This window comes from Tasmannia lanceolata, unplaced genomic scaffold, assembly GCF_043159265.1.
Source record: "Tasmannia lanceolata isolate RefF3 unplaced genomic scaffold, GAP_Taslan_0.1 ptg000005l, whole genome shotgun sequence".
NCBI classification, from domain to species: domain Eukaryota; kingdom Viridiplantae; phylum Streptophyta; class Magnoliopsida; order Canellales; family Winteraceae; genus Tasmannia; species Tasmannia lanceolata.
Window position 1 is genome coordinate 2,681,350 of NW_027518682.1, and position 23,098 is coordinate 2,704,447.

The 23,098-nt window shown below is 38.3% G+C and overlaps 3 protein-coding genes across 3 annotated transcripts; 2 read left to right on the plus strand and 1 right to left on the minus strand.

Moving 5' to 3' along the window:
• The first annotated feature begins 5,323 nt into the window (after window positions 1–5,323).
• LOC143877093 (putative membrane protein At4g09580) lies at window positions 5,324–10,716 on the plus strand. Its single transcript, XM_077378853.1, has 4 exons — window positions 5,324–5,679; window positions 8,680–8,950; window positions 9,936–10,106; window positions 10,229–10,716. Exons 1-4 carry the CDS (start codon window positions 5,492–5,494, stop codon window positions 10,352–10,354), a joined length of 756 nt encoding a protein of 251 aa, XP_077234968.1. The 5' UTR covers window positions 5,324–5,491; the 3' UTR covers window positions 10,355–10,716.
• Window positions 10,717–11,067: 351 nt separating this feature from the next.
• Window positions 11,068–13,215, minus strand: LOC143877092 (uncharacterized). Its single transcript, XM_077378852.1, has 3 exons — window positions 12,532–13,215; window positions 12,187–12,359; window positions 11,068–11,382 (listed from the first exon to the last, which is right to left on the minus strand). Exons 1-3 carry the CDS (start codon window positions 13,177–13,179, stop codon window positions 11,274–11,276), a joined length of 930 nt encoding a protein of 309 aa, XP_077234967.1. The 5' UTR covers window positions 13,180–13,215; the 3' UTR covers window positions 11,068–11,273.
• A 4,284-nt stretch (window positions 13,216–17,499) lies between these two features.
• Window positions 17,500–18,153, plus strand: LOC143876892 (uncharacterized). Its single transcript, XM_077378572.1, has one exon. The coding sequence runs from the start codon at window positions 17,500–17,502 to the stop codon at window positions 18,151–18,153; it is 654 nt and encodes a 217-aa protein (XP_077234687.1).
• Window positions 18,154–23,098: the final 4,945 nt, after the last annotated feature.

Here is a 23,098-nt window from a genome sequence, read left to right on the forward strand (position 1 = left end):
AAAGCTTAAGCTGTTGGAGAAGGTATTATTTAAGTGGCTCCTCTTTCTTTGGGTTGGCCTACACATGACATATGTGGCCCCACTTTTTAGTTTGGCAATTGCATGTGGATGTGGATTTTGCTATCAAGGAGGTGTGAACCCAGGCATTTGCTCTGATACCATGTGAAACTACCCCTGTTGGAGTAACTGGTCAGTTTTCACAGAGGTTATTAGTGGTGGTTTTGGGATGAACTTTCTCAAAGAATTTGGAGCAGCTCCTTCCAATTAATGCTGATTATAACTTGTGACTTAGCAAGGAGAAACACTTAGGGAGAAATTTGAGACGAAATAGATGAGGCTTATTGACAGGCCTGAAGATCAAATGTCCAAATGATTTCACATGGCTGTAAGTTCACTGTGTTGAACAATACTATCATGTGTCCTTGGTACTAACTAGGAAATTCAAGATCTGTTTTCAAGCTCAGTTCTAGAATTAATCCTAATCTTCCATGATGTTCTACATGATCTTATATTATAGCAGAATATAAAGAACAATAACAGAAACTAAAGAGAACAAGATCAGAGGAAAAGAATAGGCAATCATTTCATTAATGGACAAGAACATGAGCTTGACATGTGAAGAGAAAGATTTGTCAACCAAGAAACATATAGGTTGAAGGAGGAAGAGAGAAAGACCTGATTCTCCCAAGGGACCTCCCTTCTTCTCTCTCAAATCTTCTCTCCAATAACAAGAAAAATAAAAGAGAGAGCTCACACTCTTCCCTCTCGTTTCTCTTCACTCGATCTCCACTTTCAAAAACTCCCAAAACTGAATCCAAAGGAGACCTCACCTCAATTCTATTTATAGTAGAGGATGACGGTTCTAGAAAATTTAGTCACTAGCCAGCTGGATGTGGCTGATGTGGAAGCCATGATAGCTAGCATCTAGCTGTCACTCAGCTTGTTTGCCTACTACCTTATGCAACACACTCACACACACTACTACCCATACATCACATGTGTTCTCACACAATGCACCAACGAGGACTCACACTCCCTCATTGTGCTATATGAATACCATAGGTTAAAAAATTGAAGCCCTCACCCCTCGACCGCCCCATGTCTACACCTCCCCCCCTCCCCCCCCCCTCTCTCTCTCTCTCTCTCTCTCTCTCTCTCTCTCTCTCCACCCTTGGTGGGGCGAACAATTGAATGGTGTAAATCTTTGAAGGCGGGCCTCATTGTATTTAAAATAAAAACATACGCCTATGTACAAATACAGTATAAAGTGTAATTTAAAAGAAAAACTCACTTGGCCCACCTTGTTAAGTTAAAAGATCGAAACCCTTCATTGTTGGCCTCAACATAAATAGGCTTGCCCATAAATTTCTCTCCAGAGGATGATCTAACCCTCCGACGGACCACACCATATATAAACCTCTACAAATCGAAGAGTGAGCATCATCCAATGGAGAATTTCTGGGGGAAATGCTTATTTACATTGGGGCTCAACCCTCCGATTTGTAGACTGACCACACCGTATATAAACCTCAACAAATCGAAGAGTTAGCATCATCCAATGGACAAATTTTGGGGGGGAAATGCTTATTTACATTGGGGCTCAACAAATGAACGGGTTGGGTCTTCGAAAAGGTGAGTCCTAAAAAATTTCTAATAAATACATGTTATGTGGGGGTATGTACGTAGGTGCATATTTTTTAAAATAAAGTGAGCCCCACGTTGTTCACAGATATAAACCATTTAGTTTGTGGCACCCAATGTAAATAGGCCATCGGACCCAACCCGAACCCCTTAAAACCTCTTTAGCCCTTTGTGTTAAGGTACGCCTTACCTACCCGGTTACCCTCATGTACTCTCTCTCTCTCTCTCTCTCTCTCTCTCTCTCTCTCTCTCTCTCTCTCTCTCTCTCTCTCACACACACACACACACGCATTTACACAACCAATACAGATTACAGACTCTCTTCTCTCTTTTTAGCATAAACCCTTGGTGGGCCCAACAACTCAATTGGATCGATCTTTGAACAAGGTAGGCCCATTGTATTAAATAAAAAAACGTATTTGCACCAACTGCAAAACAACACATATTTTTTGAAAAAAATCAGCTGGACCCACTTTGTTTGGAGATCCGAACCGTTCATTTGTTAGAGGTTGTGCCCCAAAAATTCATCTTTATAGGATGATCCTAACCCTTCGATTTGTATATAGACGAAAACATACATAAATGTCATTGTAGGGTAATTTATGTTGGGCCAACAAGTGAATGGTTTGGATCTTTTAACAAGGTGGCCCAAGTGAGTTTTTTTTTTTCCCATACACTTTATACGGTTTTTGTATGTTGTTTTAAAAGTACAGTCTGGCCCTCCTTCAAAGATTTACAACTTTCAATTGTTCCGCCCCCAACTAAGGTTGTGGAGAGCAAGGTTTAAAATTTCGGTTTCAGTATCAGTTTCGGACCCAGAAATTTCAAAATTTCTGTCGAAATCTGGTACAAAACCCGAAACCAATATTTTATTCAATATTAAATTTCGACCGAAATTACTGATATTTAGGTGAAATATTAAATTAATATTTAAATAATAGAATTTTTGGGTCAAATTTCGGAAAAACCGAAATTTCGACCAAAATAAATGACCGTTTCGGTTTTGATTGATTTCGGTGTCGGTCTCCACCGAAGTCGAAATTTCGGATTTCGGTCGTAATTTAAAACCATGGTGAAGGTGAGTGAGAGTCGTTGGCTTCACCAAGGCTAGAGAGCTTCTTAACTATTTTGGCGTTTATCCTGGGGGGCGAATTTATCATCGCCCTTAATGTTATTATGAGCCGGGCCCACCTTCTCTACCCAAGCTTTTGCATCAGGATGGGGCCCACCATTTTATACCCATAGAGAAAGGGAGATGATTTTTTCGCCTTACTGTAGGATAATCCGCCCCACTTCAACGCTTTTTTGACTTGTAACCACATTCCAAGGGGGGCGCATTATCCTACAGTGAGGGTGGAAAAATCATCTCTCGTAGAGAAATTATATGCTCCTTTCCTTTTGGACCGTGGTTTCGCTTCCACTATCATTCATCGGAATGAGTACGTGTGAAAAGCTGACCGCATTTTCATTTTTTCCAAGACCCTTTGGAAAGCGTATCGTTTCGTTTATCGAGAACTTTATCACTAAAAGAATAAATATACAATAATACCCTTGTCGGCCAATGATTCAACCATGGTTTCTAGAAGCAAGGGTAATATAAGTAAATTAGAATTCAACAGAGCTGCCTGGATGTTAGCTTCCGTGTTTTTCCCGTACAAAAGCCATCTCAAACTCTCACTACGACAAGCCAAAAACCACTATAAACTTTACGCGTTCAGACCATAAATTTTCATCAAGTTTTTTACTACATGACGATAATACCCTTCTCTTTTCTACACTAATTTTTCTTTCCGCGATTTAGAGGGAAATTATACGATCATAGTTAATTCAGAGGTGTATCATTATAATTGATTCCTTACCCCCGGTTTGGATTGTAAGAAAAACATCTCTGATGGAAATTTTGTTCTCTCGCGATTTAGAAGGAGATTTTTATATGATCATGGTTAATTTAGAAGTATATGATTATAAGTTGAATGTGTCTCCATTTCTTTCGACATAAAAATGAAGAGGAAATTTGTTTTAGGTTTTAAAAAACTAAAATTGAACATAAAACAAATTTTACATCCATTTTTCCGTCGAAAGGAACTGAGCGAGTAAATATTTAATAAGTGTAGTAATATTTACTTGCTTAGTTCCTTTCGACGGAAAAATGGATGTAGGGTTTTGGTAACGAGTGCCCTAAGGGCACCCGTTAAGGTGCATTGGGAATAATATTTTCCAATCATTTTACACACTGTTTGATAAATATACTCATTTTCTGTGAATTCATTAGGTGCCCTTAGGGCACTCGTTGGCAAAACTGGCTTTGTTTATATCATTTGCCATTATTTATAGAGATAAAAATACAGAAAATTAATTTAAGCTCAATGTGTCAAATATTAAACTAATATTTTTATACGTAAAACAAATTGATATGGATGGATCAAGTGCCTAACTATAACTGTATCAACGAGCAGTTTATAATGTCCATATGCTCAAAGCCAAATTATATTGCGAATCAGATCATAATATGGATTGCTGTAATTACACAAAAATCAACAGATCATAATATGAAGGTAAAATTCGGCATGCTTAAGATCATAATTCTCTAAATCCTGATATCTGAATAAAAGACAATAATCCATATTTGTTTAGAACGTTTTGAAAGCGTAAAATATTAAGGTAGACTGATGTTGCAAATTCTCAGGCGGCCACCCACAGTGGGGCCTAACAAATGAACAGTTTGGATCGTCAAATAATTGGGTCTTACTTCTTTTAGGTGGACTTGGAGAATATTTGCAGACCACCAAAATTGTCCCTTATTTGTAAATAAAATTATCTTATGTTAATCTCATTTGCAAATTGAACCCTAAGATCACTTTGGAAGTCATTTAATTTAAGAAATATAGAAAAGGATTTATAATCAATATTTTCATGTAAAATTAAATACAAATAAGAGTACATGCATATAATTTGAAGTGTTATCCAAAGAGGTGCAGTAATCCAAATGACTCACTTTGCTTATGGAGAATTGGGCTATTAAAATTCCTCTGATTCTACATGTGTGGATGGGTTAGGAGTTTTGCTTGGATTTAGGGTGCTACGTTAGCAAAACTCTTTGTTATTGTTTCGTTGCCAATATAGCGTTGAAATCCCTGAAGACTTCTAGGGATTCCTTCTGGTTAAGCATTGAATGTCTTCGTATGTAACTCTTGTCCCCTTTCTATATTATTCAAGTCAAAACCAACAATAATAGTAGGATTTTACTTGGATTTCTTGGGAATGATGCTTTTTCTCTCTCTTTACTCTTACTGGATAATGATACCCACAAACACGCCTCCTGGAGTTTGACAACTAAATACTACTTTCCAGTATTTTACGAGATAAGTTCCAGGCAAATCCAATTCTCATCTCCTCTCTGTTGACTACTTACAACACTAGTCAACAATGTAAATACCTAAACCTTGTTCGTACTTTAATTTGCTAACTTTAAGCATTAAAGAACAAAAAAAGGGATATTTAGGTCATTTTAAGTGCCAAAATCAGTCTCAGTGGCCACGAGGGATACACGGGAGTCACATGGTCTTATTGCCCTCCTACTGCAATGATTGCCAGGGGCGCTAGCTGTCCACGTGTCCTCGTGGCTGACGTGGCAGGGAATATAATCTCCTTATATTCGAAGAAGAATGGGAGGCAGAGTAAAGATAGGGGGTGGTGGGGGTTACGGTGGAGTAGAAGAAAATAAGGGGGGAAAAAAATCCCTCCCCTAACCCTAATTAGGCTTTCCCTTTTCTCGTCTCCCTCATTCGAATGCAGCTGAATTGAGCCCTAGAATTTTCTGGTTTTTCTTTTCATAGGACGGGAGAAGGATATGGAGAAGGGAGCTGAATCAAAAACACAAGGATCGAAGTTTCCTTTAACCTTGTGGGAGATTGGAGCAGCTTCTACCGTGGTTCTAGGGTTTGTTTTGGGGCTGATCTGCGTTTATCTGACCATGCCTGCCTCCGATTACAGCTTCCTCAAGCTGCCTCGTAACCTCGAAGATCTTCAAATTCTCCGGTATGATTTACCGTTTTTCCTTTTTGTTTTATCTTTCTGTGTTTTCGATTGATGAATCTCTTGGTTTGATGTTTTTGTTGGGAAACATCGATTTTATAATCCAAGATTGCAGAATCCTGAAATTACAAGCTAAAACCTAGATTTTATAAGCTATAACCTAGAATTTACAAGATTAGTGGTAACACACCTTATGTACGCATTTAAAATCTAGGTTTAGCATATAAAATCCAGGATTATAAAATCCATTTATCGAAACGGCGCCTTAGGGTTAGGGTTTGTTTGAGAGTTTTCTATTTGATTGAAGGTGCGTTTTTCGTTCTCTGTTTTATATATATGTGGGATAGAACAGGTAGGGAATTTACATTCATGCACTGTTGTCTCAACCGATGGTTCTCATTTTGTGACTCGCCTTCACGCCTTGTTGTTTTGTCTGATGAATTTGCATTTTTGCGATTAGCCTTGCTGAAGATCTTGATTACATTTGGAGTGAGGGGTAATGTAGTATCTCATTTCTATGAATTTTGCATTTTAGTGCATATGTCTTTTGCATGGCTTGTATTTCCTAATTCCGATGCAATTGCATGTAAGAAGATTCACAGTAATAGATGTTGGGACAAATTGGTATGATGAATCATCAAATGGTGGATATGCAAATAATGAGAGTGAGAAACCAAAAAAAAAAATGAAAATAGAAAGAGATATAGAAATGGGAGATTGGCAAGGCAAGGCAATTAAGGCTTTCTCTTAAAGATTTTAATTTCCTCCCATATCCACGTGGCTACCAGGACCTGGTGGTCAGGGGTTCGAGTCACAAAAACAGCCTCTCTGCAAAGCAAGGGCTGCGTACATCTAGCCCTCCCCAGACCCCGAAATGGTGGGAGCCTCGTGCACTGGGCCGCCTATTTTTTTTTAATGCACGTGGCTACCAGGAAATAAGTCCCAAGGATACAATCCCTATGCTACAATCAAGGGATGCACCCGAAGTTCATGCAGCCAATATGCCCGTACATAGAGAAAACAAGAGAAGGCTTGAAGGGGAGTGTGTCTTTGAAAATGAGGCCCAAAGCCTTTTTATAAAAGATAAAAAGAAATGAAGGCACCCTTTCAAATGAAAGTATCATTTCATTTAAGATAAGTATTTTGAATAATCAAAATGTCTTTTCACAATAAAAGCGTCTTTTGAGTAGAAATACCATTTCACAAAAAAAGTGTCTTTGGAAAAAAAAAACTCATTTTACTATTAAAAAAATATTTTGAAAATATCCAACAATGGAGCATTTGACTGGAATGACCACACAGTAGGCAAGGCTAGGGTTGTGTGTGGATTGTAGAAGCGGGAAGGTGTTAAATGGATAAGTGGTTAAGAAGATCAAACCTTGACTCCTTTACAAAGATAGTAGTCTAGGGTTTCAGGAGTTTCTAATATAGTGCATTGCGTAAAAAGCAGAATTAATTATGATACTGGACTATAAAATCAGGCTAGATTGGTGGTTTTACATACCATGGTTAAGTCATTTCTGTAGAAAAAACATTTCGGTATTTTGGGTCTTTAATTTATTTCTCAACTTGTGATTGATGGCCTTCATTTGCACGCGAAATTCTGTAGTACTTTCTCCTGAAAATTTAAAAATACTTTCTCATGAAATTAAGACTTTTCCAAATTTCAGCTTCATTTTGTAGAGGTTGAAGTAAAGAAAACAGAGTCTTCTAACAGGGAGTTTACAGTGTTTGCATGCTGATTTCTCTGTGAAATTGGTCAGAGGCACACGTCCTGTTCACTACCTGTTCTTCTGGCAGGTGTATCTGTGGATTGAGTTCTAAATATCACTGTTCCAATGTTTTTTACTTTTTTTTTTTTTTTTTGCTTATTGGACTCTTAAGAAATTTTTTGAGGAAGAATGGAACTGCATGCACGTACTGTTTGGATACAAGGTACTGCACGAGCATGCAGAATGAAAGATCAGTCTTCATATAGGAAAGCTTAAGATTTGTCATGGCTCTCTGCAATCTTGGATCTGCACCTAGAAGTCCATGTAAATCCATCACCTGTTCTATAAAATAAACGAAGGGTCCAATTGAAGCGAAGTAACAATTTCCATGTGCATCTTGGCCTTCATCATGCTTTAATCAGTGACTGCAAGTGCCTCAGGCAACCAGCTCTAGAAAATAGGTGTATTAAATGTGCTTTAGAATTTAGATAACCCCCTCTTTACTAATGTGATGGAGTTATCTGTGATACATATACCTTTACCTATTTTATTAAATGACCAGAAATTTGAGCCTTGGAAAATTCATTTTTGGCCTAGGAGAAAATACCCACCTGATTGGATTAAATAATAACATGGTATTTTTTGGATGTAGAATCATGTAACTTTATTTATTCTATCATTACTTTACCAAATGGTTGCTTTGCTGGGGAAAAGGGGGAAAATCACACGAAGGCATTGTTTGCTATGTATTTCAACTCTATCAACTTATTTTGTTAAAGATACCAAGGCATGCTTGGAAGTTCAGTTAATCTGTACAGGATGGCCATGCTTTCGTCAATTATGATATGTAGTTATAAGTGAGTAGAAGTCCAAATATGTTTCATAAAGTATTACTTTTCTTCCTAGCATTTACCTTGCCCGACTTGGCTGACTGGCTTTGTCACAGCTGACAAAATATCATATTTGGGCAAGATGTCCCAGTTATCTGTAATGGGCGTTGGGGCTGGGTAGTTAAAATCTGTTCTGCTCCTTATATGTACTCGGGCTGAATGGCCTTTCTGTGTAGGAGACATCTTGTCTTCTCCCCTCCTTTTTCTACACTGGATTAATAAAGTTACCTTTAAAAAAAAAAAAATCTCCCAGTTATCTTCATTCTCTTCCCCTTCCCTCTCAGAGTGCTGCACCCTTCATTGGATTTCGCAGTTGTTTTGATACTGAATTTTGGAGCCCACGTTCTTTGTAATCGTGGGCAAACGTAAACTGCTAACTTTTCCAAGTGCTCTCTTTGTAGGGATCATCTGGAGAGCTACACTAGCGACTACACCATTCAAGTCCTGGTGGGCTATTGTGCCCTCTATATTTTCATGCAAACTTTCATGATTCCAGGAACTGTTTTCATGTCGCTACTTGCTGGAGCTCTTTTCGGAGTCTTCAAAGGTGTGGCTTTGGTGGTCTTTGCTGCCACTGCCGGTGCATCTTCCTGCTATTTCCTGTCAAAACTGATAGGGCGGCCCCTGGTTTTTTCATTATGGCCGGACAAGCTTAGTTTCTTCCAAGCCCAGGTGAATAAAGTCAATAAACTACTTCATCTCCTAGTCTACTGATAATGTTCAGAATAATTGTGTTCCAGAGTAATCAGCATACAGAACCCTGGCAGTTAATTGCTAAGCTATTAAAATTGAAGGGTAAACGACAGTCAGCTTTTATGCATCATTGTCTAAGTAGAATGGGTTTTAGATTGGATTGATTTGATACAGGAAAGGTTTATGTTAGTTCTTGTCAAGCATAAAATAAAGTGATCATATAAGGAAAAAATATACTAGATATATTGCCACTCTGCAATTGCACAAACTAGTTCTAGAATATTGTAGCTGGGAGATTGTCTTTGCAGACCATATTGGAAGATTTAAATGTGTTGAGAACCGATTAGGACATTTTACATACATCTTTGCATGGGAATTTATAAAGGGGAATGTTACCAGCACTACTGTGTTTTGTTGAGGGCACTCCTCACTTTATTAAAAGTACAGTATGGTCCGCACCATAGTATGATTCAAAGCATCCATTAGATGGGCCACAGCCTAAATAGGTTGTGCCCCAAAAATCATTTCCATAGGTTGATCCTAACCCTCCTATCTGAATGTTGGAGGGTTGACCCTAACCATCTATAGATCGGAGGGTTAGGATCAACCTATGGAAATAATTTTTGGGGCACAACCTATTTAGGCTGTGGCCCATCTAACGGACGGTTTGGATCATCCTATGGTGCGGGCCATACCGTACTTTTAATAAAGTGTGGAGTGCCCTCATCAAAATACAGTAGTGCTGATAACAATAAAATTCATCGTCATCAATTAATGTTATTTGGACGGGCTTTGAATTCTAATCAATTTTGGAATCTTGGTTTGACCAGAAACCTTCCGCTCAATTTCAATTGGATTTAGACAGAAAGAGCATAAATTAAATATTTTTTTACTTAATTACTTTCTTCTAGCTGCTTCTATATTTTAACTGTGAGAACTGTGGTCTTCACTCATTTTCTTTCAGGTGGCTAAAAGAAGAGAGAAGCTGTTGAATTACATGCTTTTCCTGAGAGTGACCCCAACTTTGCCCAACACCTTCATCAATGTAGCTTCACCAATAGTAGATGTGCCTTACCCTATTTTCTTCCTAGCAACCATCATTGGAATCATTCCGGCAGCTTACATCACTGTCAGGGTATGGGTTTCTCAAAGCTCTTTCTATGCTCTTGTCATAGATAGTTTCTGCGTTTTTTTATGTTATTATTAACAAGAAGGGTTCACAAGACGGTGGTTAATATTCTTTTTGAATTCATGCAGGCTGGAATAGCTCTTGGAGAATTGAGGTCTTTAGACGACCTTTATGATTTCCAGTCGATTGCGACACTTTTCCTCATTGGGGTTGTTTCTGTGACCCCAACGTTAATGACCAAGAGCAAGACATAGGCGCTTGGTGATGAATCAGGCTTTACAAAATGTCTGTACAGATCAGCGTTAAAATAAACAAGTGCAGCTTCACCCCAGCTCGCAAAAATATCGTATTACTGAAGCTGAAGTTCCTGAATTTGTTCAGATGTGTTCCCAAGCCAGTGCTGGATGTCGGTTTGAAGTTAGTGGCGATAGCTGATTCGCTTCTCGCCATAACACTATATTCATTCTGTTAAATGCTGCTCAATGTTAGAAAGGAGTTTTGATTACTTCATAATCATATCATTAAACTTCACACGTCATGTCTATATAATTCTTCAATTACTCTCCAGATCAGAGTCAATCCATTGAAATTGAAACATAGACTAGTATTTTTTCTTCTTCTTTGGAGTGGAAAGTATCTTCTGTATGGCTTACTCTGAACGAGGGACATGGAGTCAGTGGAAAATGAGAATGACAAGCAACTTAGGAACCAGAAAATCCTGGGATAATTCGCAACATGGCAAAAATTGTTGTCTGCAATGCAATACATCAACATTAGATTTTTAGTCTTATGATATATGGGAAGTATTATTTTCATCCCATTTTCAGCATCTCTACACATGGATATTTGTGGCAGATATCCATTATCACCCCTCTACTTTCTCAGGCCATCTCCCCATTTTTATTTTTATTTTTGTATCTTTTCTTTTATAGTCGTCCTTTCAATAGTAATTAGAATCACACCCAGGAATTAAAATCTCGTTTTTACTCAGAATAAAAGATGAAAAAGTCCATTAGAAAGAAAAGGAAATTACTGTACAACCTAACAAACTCGGCACATCTTCCATCCTCTCCTGCTTATTGGGTTACTTTAAATCTTAGTATAGAATAATATTAGATGATATAAGGTAAAAAGTACAGTGAGAAACCGAGAGAGAGAGAGAGGTAGGGGCACTCAAAATTCCTTAACCAAAGTGGAGGGTTTCGATCCCAATAGTTTCTCCTCTTCTTCTTCGGCCTCTTCCGCATCCCAAAGGAAATTAGCATATGATCCAAGCACGTAGCTGCATCATTCACAATCCAAACAAATTCGTTTAATAAAAATAGAAAATGGAGAAAATCAGAAGAAAAAAAATGTAATTAAATTCCCATTTGTGTCCATTTTTAGAGCTGCAAGAAACTAAGTGGAGCCGTCCAATTTAATAATCAAAACCATTCATTTTTCCTGCCCTGCTGATGGGCAATGCTCATGACACGAATCACACGGTTATGATCTTTCCATATTCATCGTCCATCCACACCAGTGTACAACAGTTGACTAACAACAGGCAAGGTTTTAAATTTCGTCCGAAATCCGGTCTGAGACCGAAATCGAAACGACCAAAATCTGAAATCGACTACAAAATTTCAGAAAAATTTTAGTTTTTTAATTCTTTACCAAATTTCAGCCGAAAAGTTCCGGTGGGGACCGAAATATACCCGGAAACCGAAATTTAAAACCTTGCTAACATGCAGGGTGCAAAAAATGTGAAACTAGCTAACTGGAACTAGTAGTAGGACATGTTTTCAAAGAAAACTACGATAAAGCCACGGGACTAATTATTCCCTTTTTTTGAACCGATAAATGAAAAATACCTAACGTGTGCTGAAAGTGGCGTGCAGCGATAAACAGAGGAACACGATTCTTCGTGATTCCCGCAGTAAGAAAACCCGATAGATAAGGTCGACGAGAAAAAAAAATCTCATTTTAAATGGTGGGCAGTTGAAGAAGATTACACAGTCAATTTTCGATCAAAAAATAGAGTCCTTTGGAGGGAAAAGTACGTCATTTCTTTTAAAATGGAGAGAAATAAGGGAGGGAAATTTACCAGTCATCAGGAGAGGCTTTGATGGCCTGATCAAAGTAACCTTCGGCTCTTTCACTATCCCTTTCTGCCTCCCATATCACCTTGCCATAGAGAGACAAAACCTCCCCATCCCCAGGATTCGCCAGAATCGCTCTCCCGTAATACTCTTCGGCTCTCACCAAATCCTTCTCAACCTTCACATTAAAAAAAAAAAAAAATATTCATCAAACAAATTCACAACAGAAACCTCGAATTTCTAAGTAAAGCAACAAAAAAAAATTATTAAGAGAGAGAGAGAGAGGCATGTGATGGAGAAATTAACACGATAATTCTATTCAAATACAAGGAAATGAGAAAAAAAATTACCTCGTGCAAGAACTTTCCGTAGTTCCTTAGAAGAAGAGGATCTCCAGGGTTTGCCTTCAACATCTCCTGATAATATGCTTCGATCCTGTTCTGATCTGCTCCCCCGCCGGTAAAAGATTCGTTCCCGCCGCTACCTCCGCCTTTTCCACCTCCGACTTTCCTACCATTTCCCACTCCACCATCCGAGAACTCTACTTCCTCTGTAAAAACCTCACTTCCAGTACAAATTCCAGCAACCTGATCTGAAATTCCAAGATCCAACCCCTTGCTGATCAGACTCAACGTTCCTCTCTTCAGATCTAAGGTCTCGTGTGATTCTCTTTCCAGATCTGAACACTCTTTCAAGAGATCATCCTCCTCTGTTACAGTAGAAAACCTCCTGCTCAAGCTTCGCAACGAGCTGAAACTACCTGTTTCTGATCGGAAGAGGTCAGATTCCGATAACGCTCGCCGGTGAGTCGTCGGAACAAACCTTTTCTTTTTGTTCTCGAAATGCAAGGCTGATCTAGGAGAACACGCGCCATTAGTTCCGAAAAAAAAGACTCCGGTGCCGGAATCTTGATCGGAAAATGCAGCTTTCGGCGAACAGAGAACCGGAGAGGACCGGATGGGAGCTGAAGCGCTTCTAAGCAGTATTACGCCATCCATGTTGGAACGTATCGAGAAAAACCGTGATTGGTAGAGAGGAAAAAGCCGCCTTTATACTCCTCTATTCGTTTTTGTTAAGATCGTGACGGCGTTAGTAACGGCATTTGATCTTTCGACACGTGTAACATTTCATGTGACTGGACAGCACTACGCCGTCCATCTCTTTACGTTTACTTCCCAAAATGTGGACTCTCCATTTCCATTACTCCACGTGGACAATACGGATGAAGTTTAATTGATCGTCACACTGGATCCCAAACGTTCGTTCTTTAAAAAAAAAAAAGAATAATATCCGTGGTTTCGTTTGATGGTTAGCTTGAGATCTATTTCGAGGCGAAATGACGAAAAGGTGCTTGCTAAACTATGTGTTTTGCTTTACGATTACTAATTAAAACGCACGTGCAATCGTTATTAAACAAAGAGATTTGCGTACATTGCACAAGGCATTTCGCGGATGGGCTGTTGCATGCGGGCAGCACCTCGTGAATGAAGACAAAATTTGCTGAAAAGTGAGCTTCTGTGGCTGCTCTCACATGCAACAGGCCATCCGCAAATGCCTTCTGTGATGGACGATAGCAAATCCTAAGAAGAATTCAAAAGGTGACTTAATATATTTTTCAATTAAAATGAAGAATTCATACAGTAGCATTGAAGAGAAGAATTCAACCTTGAATTTTTATTTTTTATTTTTTAAGGGAACAATTGTAAATAATGTTATGAGAGAAATTCTAGACTGAAGGGAGCCCTTACAAAAAAGAGGTGAAAGAGCTCTCCTATTGGCTACACATCACCATCATGCAGTAATAACTGCTGAAAAGTCAAACATTATGGTGATGTGCAGCCAATGGGGGAGCCCTTTCACCTCTTTTTTGCATGGGTTCCCTTCAGTTTAGACTTCCTCATGTTTTATAAATGCCAATTTAAGTATATAATATAATGTAAACAATCCTCTCGATAATATTTTGCTTCCTCTAATTCAAAACGTCCAAAGGGAGAGAGAGGGAGTTGGGGTTTTGGACTTGAGAGAGATTTTAAGAAAAATAGGAGTAAAGATTATTAATAGAGAGGAGCCTAATTGTAGTAGAGGGTTAACTTAAGAAATGGATTTTAATTATCCCCTAAGGCTTCAGAAATAAGAAGCTTTTCTATTTATTATTATTATTAATCATCTATTTATAAGATAGTGATAGGAGGGTTGGAAGCATAAATTATACAATCTTCTTATGAGTTTTTATATGGTGTCCCTTCCTAGTTGCGTGTAATATTTGGATGAAATGTGAAGGGCAGCACCTAGGTCGTGCCTTCTATTATGTGTGGTCACAACTCACAAGCCCACATCATTTAATTTCCCCTTCAAAAGAAAGAAAAAAAAAAACCAACGAATTGTAGACCCCAATTCTTGCAAATATCATGTGGGTGGGCGGATTTTTATTCTCATGGAATTTGCTAGTAAATTCCGTGGAGAGCTATTTTGAGGATCAATTTTGCATGATAGAACAGCCACCTCGTAACTGATTTTGTCTTATTCATCTATACATCTGAGGTGGCTGTTCTCTTCCGAAAAAGTGACCCACAAAATGTCTCTCCGCGAAATTGCCTAGCAAATCCTGTAAAACGTAGTCTGACTTTTGGACATTTCGATTTCGGAGTTGACCCCGTGGTATTGTTGTGAATAAAGTGGAAGAATAAGGGCCCAGAAGAAAATCTTGTACTTCCTACGGAAACCGCGGCCCCAACCAAAAAAAGGGAAAGGAAGCCATGGTTTTGGGTTAGTGTTTTCACATATTTCGTGGCTGTGACTAAATAGTAATATAAAAACAAAGAGGTGGGTCGTTTTCGACGAATATAACGGCGATGAAACTGGACCTCACCCTCCATTCATTGCCCTTCCCTCCCCTTTCCATTGTTCCATGCAGTGAAGTTCATTGGATCTGCAAATTTCTACTTACGATTCACTTCAATGTAACATAAGACCAACAAAAATGTTGGCTCCAGATCAGATCAGGGTTTCTAGTTCGTTCCCAATGTTAAAATCGGTTTCTCGTGTGCCACGGGCTTGGTTATAAGCAGGGGCGGAGGCACATATAGCGTGAGGGGGCCATGGCTCCCAATGACTTGCAAAATCTCTATTATGGTTTTCAGCTGTACATGCATTCTTAGCAAGTTTAGTGACCACGCCCCCCCGCAATGACCAATGCGGGCAAGTGTAAATTAGTCCTGGCCCCCGCAAGTGAAAATTCCTGGCTCCTCCACTGAGTACTAGTTTTCACGTCTTTCATAGCTGTCATGAAATAGAGTTATAAAACCAAAGTGGCGGTCGTTTTCGAATATATAGAGGCGATGGGTTGTTTTCGAATATATAGAGGCGATGAGCCATTCCCCTTGTTACTTACTGTTCCATGCATGCACCTTTTGCACAATGTCTACACACATTAAATAATATAAATAGACAACCCATTAACAATTCCATCCATTCCCCAAACCTGGATGTAATCATCATGCTCAATGGTTGAGGCTTGAGGTCATGGGTTCAACCCCAGCTTACCTACCGAAAAAATTAATGAACTGGGAAGTCACTAAATCAATCAATGAATATATAACGGGCACTAAGAATTGTTTGGCAAGGACTATATTCCCTTATGTAATTAGGCAAATAATATCGATCGGCACAAGCATGTTTTGATAATAGGCACTAACTCACCTTCTCACGTATGCTTTTAACCATCTTTCAGAGTTTGTTGGACAGTTTTGTCTTTTTTTTTTTTTTGGATTGGTTGAGCCAATTTGCATGTAATATATTAGCTAGTATTTTGGGAAAAAAATTACCATAATAGGAAATCAATTATAGTGATAGGCAGGGGCGACGGCACTTGAAAATTAAGGGGGACAATTGCCCCCCTTATTTTTTTGGAAAAAAAAATCGGGATAGTGGCATAATCGTAAATAAACCGAAAAAGACAGTTTAGTGAATTTGGGCTGCATTTTTTGCGTCTGCGATTTTTGGCTGGGTCCCACTTGTCAGCAACGGTTAAACCCACCCCCTCACCCCCCCCCCCCCCCCAAAAAAAAAAAAAACAAATGTTTTATCTTTCAATGCCTTTTCTTATCTTTCGAACCCTAGCTTTATTGCTTTAATATCTTTGAAATTTGAAACCCTAGATGACGCAATGAAGAAGCCCGTAACTGGTTCGGAGGTGATTTTTCTTTCACTGCTCTCTCTCTCTTTTTGTAGCTTGGGTTTCATTTTTTTGGTGGGGTTTATTTGCTCTCTCTCTCTCTCTCTCTCTCTCTCTCTTAAAGTTTCATTGGCATTTTGTCTTCTTTTTTTTGCTCTGTTCTTTGTAGACTAAAATGTATGGGTGTTTATGTTGTTATCTGTTAGAATATCTGTAGAGTTGATTTTGAGATCTGTAAGGGAAGTTGTTTTTTTTTCCTGAATTTGAAAGGGATTTTCTTTATGGAATTTGAGCAAAAATGGAAAATAAGATGCTAGGGCTAGTTTTACTGTTTTGTGCTTTTCTGGTCTCATGTTTATTTCCTGATTTTTGACAAATAATCTTGTCTGATTTCGGCTGTTTAATCCAATTGGGTGCAATTTGTGAGAATTGCACATTTGCAATTTTGCATCCAAAGTGCAATTTTGTGAGACTTGTGTGTAATTTTCATGTGGGTTGTTTTTTGTTAAGCCATTGAGCTTTAGGAATTGTATTTGTTTTTTTCTTTCTTCTTTTTCGGAATGGAGAGGGGTGGAAGGATTAAAATGATCTTGACACCTGATTTCAGCCTAGAATTGGGGTCTTTATAACCCAAAAGTGCAATTTTGTGAGACTTGTGTGTAATTTTCATGTGGGTTTTTTTTTTTGTTTAAGCCATTTTGCTTAAGGAATTGCATTTGTTTTTCTCTTGTTTCTTTTTGTGAATGGATAGGGTTGAAGGGGTTAAAATGATCTTGGCATTTCAGTTTAATTTTAATCTTATCTGTCAATCTGTTATACGTTTGTCCGGGTCTTGGAGTAGAAATAGGAAATTGTTTCAGTTATGGAGTATTGATAATTAAATATTTTTGTGATATAGTGATAAAAGTTCTTTGTCTTTCTTCTTTGTTTTTTTTAGGTATGGAAAAATATTTTAAAAGAGCAAATGGCCGTAGTTATACGTTATGTAGATAAACTTGAGCATGTGGTTGAGCGTTTGTGAGGTATTACTCACGTTCCCAACACCACTGCTACATCCCTTAAGGAAGAAATTGAAGCATTATTGGCCAAGCATAAATTGAGCATATCGAGACTTCATGGTCAAGGATATGATGGGGCAGGTAATATGCAAGAGGAGTTTAATGGTCTGAAAGCACTAATCTTGAAGGAGAATGAATATGCTTACTATGTTCATTGTTTTGCTCATCAATTACAGTTGGCATTAGTTGGTGTTGCAAAGAAAAATATGAACTTCTCCGATCTCTTTTTTTTAGTTACAAATGTAGTAAATGTGGTGGGGGGTTCTTGTAAGCGCCATGATATTCTTCAAGAGATTCAACTTGCCAAAATTAAGGAAGCATTTGAAAATGGTGAGCTTTCAAATGGACAAGGACTTAATCAAGAGACCACACTCAAACGTGCGGGGGATACACGTTGGAGCTCACACTATAGAACACTGGTTAGTTTGGAATATATGTTTTCCTCTATTATTGATGTACTTGATCTTATTGTCAAGGATATAAATTTAAGTTCAGATCAAAGACATGAAGCACATAATCTCTTGAAATCATTGCAAACTTTTGAATTCGCATTTTTCCTTCATTTGATGATAAGTTTATTGGAAATTACAAATGAATTGTCACAAGCATTGCAAAGGAATGATCAAGATATTGTGAATGCCATGATATTAGTGAGAATATCAAAACAAGATATTAGTGAGAATATCAAAACAACGGCTACAATTGATGTGAGACAATGGATCGAATTCTTTGTTAGATGACATTTCTTCATTTTGTGCCAAACATGACATAGAAGTCCCTAATATGGTTGATACTTATGTTGTTCCCGGAAGAGTGCGATGGCATGTAGAGAAAAGAACGATCTTGCACCATTTTCAAGTTGAGTTGTTTTTTCAAGTTATAGACTTGTAACTTCAAGAGCTCAATAGTCGTTTCAATGAAGCAAATACATAGTTGCTTTTATGTGTGGCATGTTTGAATCCAAGTGATTCATTTTCTGCATTTGATAAAGAGAAGTTGATTCGACTCTCTAAGTTTTATCTAAAAGAATTTCCAGAAGTTCAGGATTCTACAAAAGAATTAAACAACCAACTTGAAACATATATTCTTGATATGAGGTCCAATACTCACTTTGTGAATTTGAAAGGAAATGGTTGAGAAGGGAAAGCATGCCTTGTATCCACTTGTTTACAAGCTCATCACATTGGTACTAATCTTACCAATTGCAACTGCAACCGTTGAGAGGGCCTTTTCTGCCATGAAGATCTTGAAGAATCGATTACGCAGTAGAATGTCGGATCAATTTATAACTGATTGCTTGATTTCATATGTTGAGAAGGCTATTTTTGATAACATCGATGATGAGACAATCATGTGTCGTTTCCAAAAAATGAGACCACGTCGAGGAAGCCTATAAAATTTTCTTATGGGTCATGTTATTAGGTTTTGCATTCTAAAATTGTAAGATGTCATTTTTGTTTACCTCAATGTATGTTGGTGATGGAATATATATGAGGGTTTTTTTGGAAATTATAACATTGCTTTCATTTGTTTGGAGAAAAGAAAATTACTATAATTTTTGTCCCCCTTGTGCAAAATTTCTGGCATCGCCCCTGGTGATAGGGACACGAAATTGAGTGTTCGATCGGAAATTTGACTTATGATCGACCGAGCTTTAATCGATAAATGAGTCCTTAATTCCATCAGTTGGTTAGGATTATTTGATAAGCACTCAAGTGAGTCATCTCGCTTATCCACTTAAGAGATTATTGGAGATCACACCTGAGGGTGCACTCGCGGCGCGGGTCCATTTCTCCTTCCCACATCCTTACTTCTCTGCCTCCTCCTCAAATTCTTCACATTTACTTAGTTTAAGAAGTATCACGTGATTATGGGGCCCACTGTGATCATGGTCACGTGCGTGCATGCGACTGCCGACTGTTTGATTTGACGAGTGTGTCCGCATCGAGTCATGGACATAAAGCTAGAGTGGGCCCAAATGGAATCGCTATATCGTTCTTCTTCTATCTACGAATAATGTTTGCTCCATGACAAAAGGAAAAGCTAATGTCCTCCTCTATCTCACACAAAAGTTTTGCTATGTTGACCCACATTCTCACTGCAATTGGAGTCCCAGTCAAATCTATGCGGGTCCCACCTGGGAGCCATTGGAAGCCACTGACGCAGCATGGCCCACAAATTACACCAATCCAGATGATCCAAATTAGCTTATTACAGCAAAGGAGTCTAATCATAGTTCTGTTTGGAATGGTGGACCCATCCTTATTTTGTGGACTGAGATTGTGTCTTAGTGTCTATGTGATTAATACTACTGTTTGTAAGTATCTTCGTCTTTATCATCAAAGAAAACACAGACACACACAAACTTATTGTGATCAACAGACGAAAATCAAACTAAGTAAACACAACTTCGGAAGTACAGTGAGGTGTGCAATTTTAGGAATTCAGGTCCGAGTTCTATCAAGCCAGTCAAATTTGGGCGGAATTCGATTAATCTTCAGCAAAATGCAAGCGGAGTTCAATTTAACGAAAACCCAACTCAAAATGATGTTTTTTTGCAAGGCTTAATCAAGGGACCAGGACATGTGATGGTGAACAAGACCCACAAACCATCACATACAAACATGACGGTAGGTCTGTGCAATATCTTCTTTTTTTCTTTTTCTTTTTCTTTGTTGGAGATGAGAAATAGAGATATTAAGAACAATTCTTTATTGTAACTAACCAATAGGCCAAAAGCTCCATGTTTGACGGAACGTGTTAGGCTAGGCCCTTTTAACCTGTCTCATACCAGGCTAGGTCTCACCTAGTCTCATACCGAGGCAAGCCCACTCGGAACAATAACCTTATTAATCAAATCCTTTCTTTGGATTTAGAAATCAATTTACTTCAGGCATCTTCAATAATCGCCAACAAAATAGGGGACAATCAATCCCCTTTTCTCATTTCCCTCCTATTATACGCAGTTGATATTCCCACTACCACTTTTCAATAATTAATAAGAGCTGAAGTTGTCTTTTATTATTTAACCAGGTGTCAATGGCTATCACAATTACCAAAGAACTCTCAGCAGCCAATTATGTATGTACGTGAGTGCATGTCTGTGTATATATGTTAGAGGAAAAATTGCCAATGGGGGAAACCAAAATACAAGAATTGTGAACAGGGACACAATTTTGAAAAATTGTTAAAGAGGGTTGATAACCCCCTTTTAGAGAGTTGATAACCCCAATTTCATCCCTCTCTAACAATTTTTCAAAAGTGTGTCCCTCGTTCACAATTATTGTATTTTAGTGTCCCCTAGCGGCAATTTTTCCTATGTTAGAATAGTGTCCGTGTATATGTTAGAATAAAATTAAATGAATCCAAAGTCTCGCAACTGAAATATACATCATAGCTTAATAATTAGACATCAAAGTCTTGGTAGACAAAAAGAGAAGAAAATTTTCATTTCAATGAAATCTCCCGTCCTGCATCAAGATACAAATATTATCTCCAATCCTACAAGATGACAAAAATATCTACGCTACAAGACAAGATCAAACTTATTTTATTCAGAGAAAAATCATAGAAGTTAACTACACCTTCCAAAATAAATAGAAAAGAAATAAGAGGTGAAAGCAAACCAAAAAAAATAAAAAAATAAAAATTCACAGGAACAAGAAAAGTTATTTGAATAAATTTTGATTAGGTTAAAGTAGATTGGGGCCTATGTTGAGACGAGATTGAACTTCTCAATTCCATGGGGATTCAACTAAATCTAAAAAGCAAAGTCTATAACTGTACTAGCCATCTAGCCTCAACCAAAGGATATAAGAAGGGACTGAAGATCCCACGCTAAGAACCAAGAACTTAAGGCCTCATTAGATGCCACTAAAAGTTAGGGCTGCAGCTCGAGCCGGGTTTTACCCGACCCGCATCGACCCGACCCGAAAATAGCCTGGGTTGGGTTCAGGTTTCACGGGTTTCGGGTCGAGCCGGGTTGAGCATTCAAAAGCCCGCATGAATCTCGGGTCGAGCCGGGTTTGAAGGGGCCCGACCCGACCCGACCCGAGTTACATAAGTTATAGTATGTACATTTTTTTTCTATTGTTAGTTAAAAAGTTAAAAGTGAAAACCCACGCACCCACTGTTATTGTATGTGAGTGTAATTTCTGCTTCTATGAGTTGAGTCGATTCAACATTGTTTGATTGTAATTACAACATTGTTTGATTCAAGTGTAATGTGAGTGTAATTACATCATTGTTTGATTCAAGTGTACTGTAAGTGTAATTTCTACTTCTATGAGTTGAGTTGCTTTGCCAAATAAGAATTTTCCTTAAAAAATTGCATCAACGTGAAAAAACCCAACCCAACCCGACCCGAGATTTATCATGGGTAGGGCCGGGTTTGGGAATCGTGGGTTTTCTGAAAAAAAACCCGACCTGAGATATTTCTCGGGTAGGGTTGGGTTCTCCAAAACCCGACCCGCCCGACTTGAGTTGCAGCCCTACAAAAAGTTATGTGCACAAAATCTTATATTCAAATGGCGTTGATGTTAAATAATACAGTTATTGGCTTCTAAAGCGGCCTTAATGTCTCATCTGCAAATAAGATTAAACTAAAATAACTTAATTTGCTAATCCGGACCAATTTATGCTGCATTCAAAGAGGCCCTAAATTTGCGAGATAACTGAAACATAATTATCAAGATATGATCTTAATGATCAACCTTAGGTCTCACATAACATACATCCGTGATCAAAACCATTTATTTAGTGGACCCTGATGAGTAGACTTACATGATCTTGGTCTCACAATAGATCCACGTCCCATCTTTAAGGCTATCATCTGCAAATCAACACTGGATTCATTTGGTGGGTTCTTAAAATGTCTTATTTGATTAATGCTTTGGGATCATCCAACTATAGTCTAACCATTTGTAATGAGTTAGACTTATGGATCTGGATTTGGATTCTGAGATGGTCGGATTTTTTCCTTTTTACATAGCTACTTTTTGGGTTTTTTTTTCTTAAACAATAACCTTGGATGACACAAGTTTTCCAATTATATATAGTATACAAGTATAGGGGAAAGTGATTGTGAGCGGCCCCTCATATAAGCTTATATGAGGTGACTACTAAAATCATGGTGGGCCCACATTTTTGGGGTGATCCGAACCGGTCATTTGATAGGCCCTGACATAGATAGGGGGTGCCGAAAAAATCAGCTCCATAGGATCATCCTCTTCAAACTGTGGAGGTGAAAGAGGGGAAAATGGACGGGTAAGTAGGCAAATTTATACCCGATCATTTCCCCCTCTTTCTTTACCCGTCCATTTCCCCCTCTTTCACCTCCACAGTTTGAAGGGTTGGGATGATCCTATGGAGCTGATTTTTTGGGCACCCCCTATCTATGACAAGGCCTATCAAATGACCGGTTCGGATTACCCCAAAAATGTGGGCCCACCATGTTTTTAGCGGTCACCTCATATAAGCTTATATGAGGGCCGCTCACAATCACTTTCCCCATAAGTATATATGAAGCATTTAATAGCAATGGGGAATTTTATTTTTGTAAGATACTAAAAAATTATAAAGAAATTTAATACTAAAGGAAAGTTAGCATTTAATAGGTTTTAAATAGGCTCTGGCTAACCATCCAACTTATCCCATCATACATAGAATAGTATTTACAAGATGTCT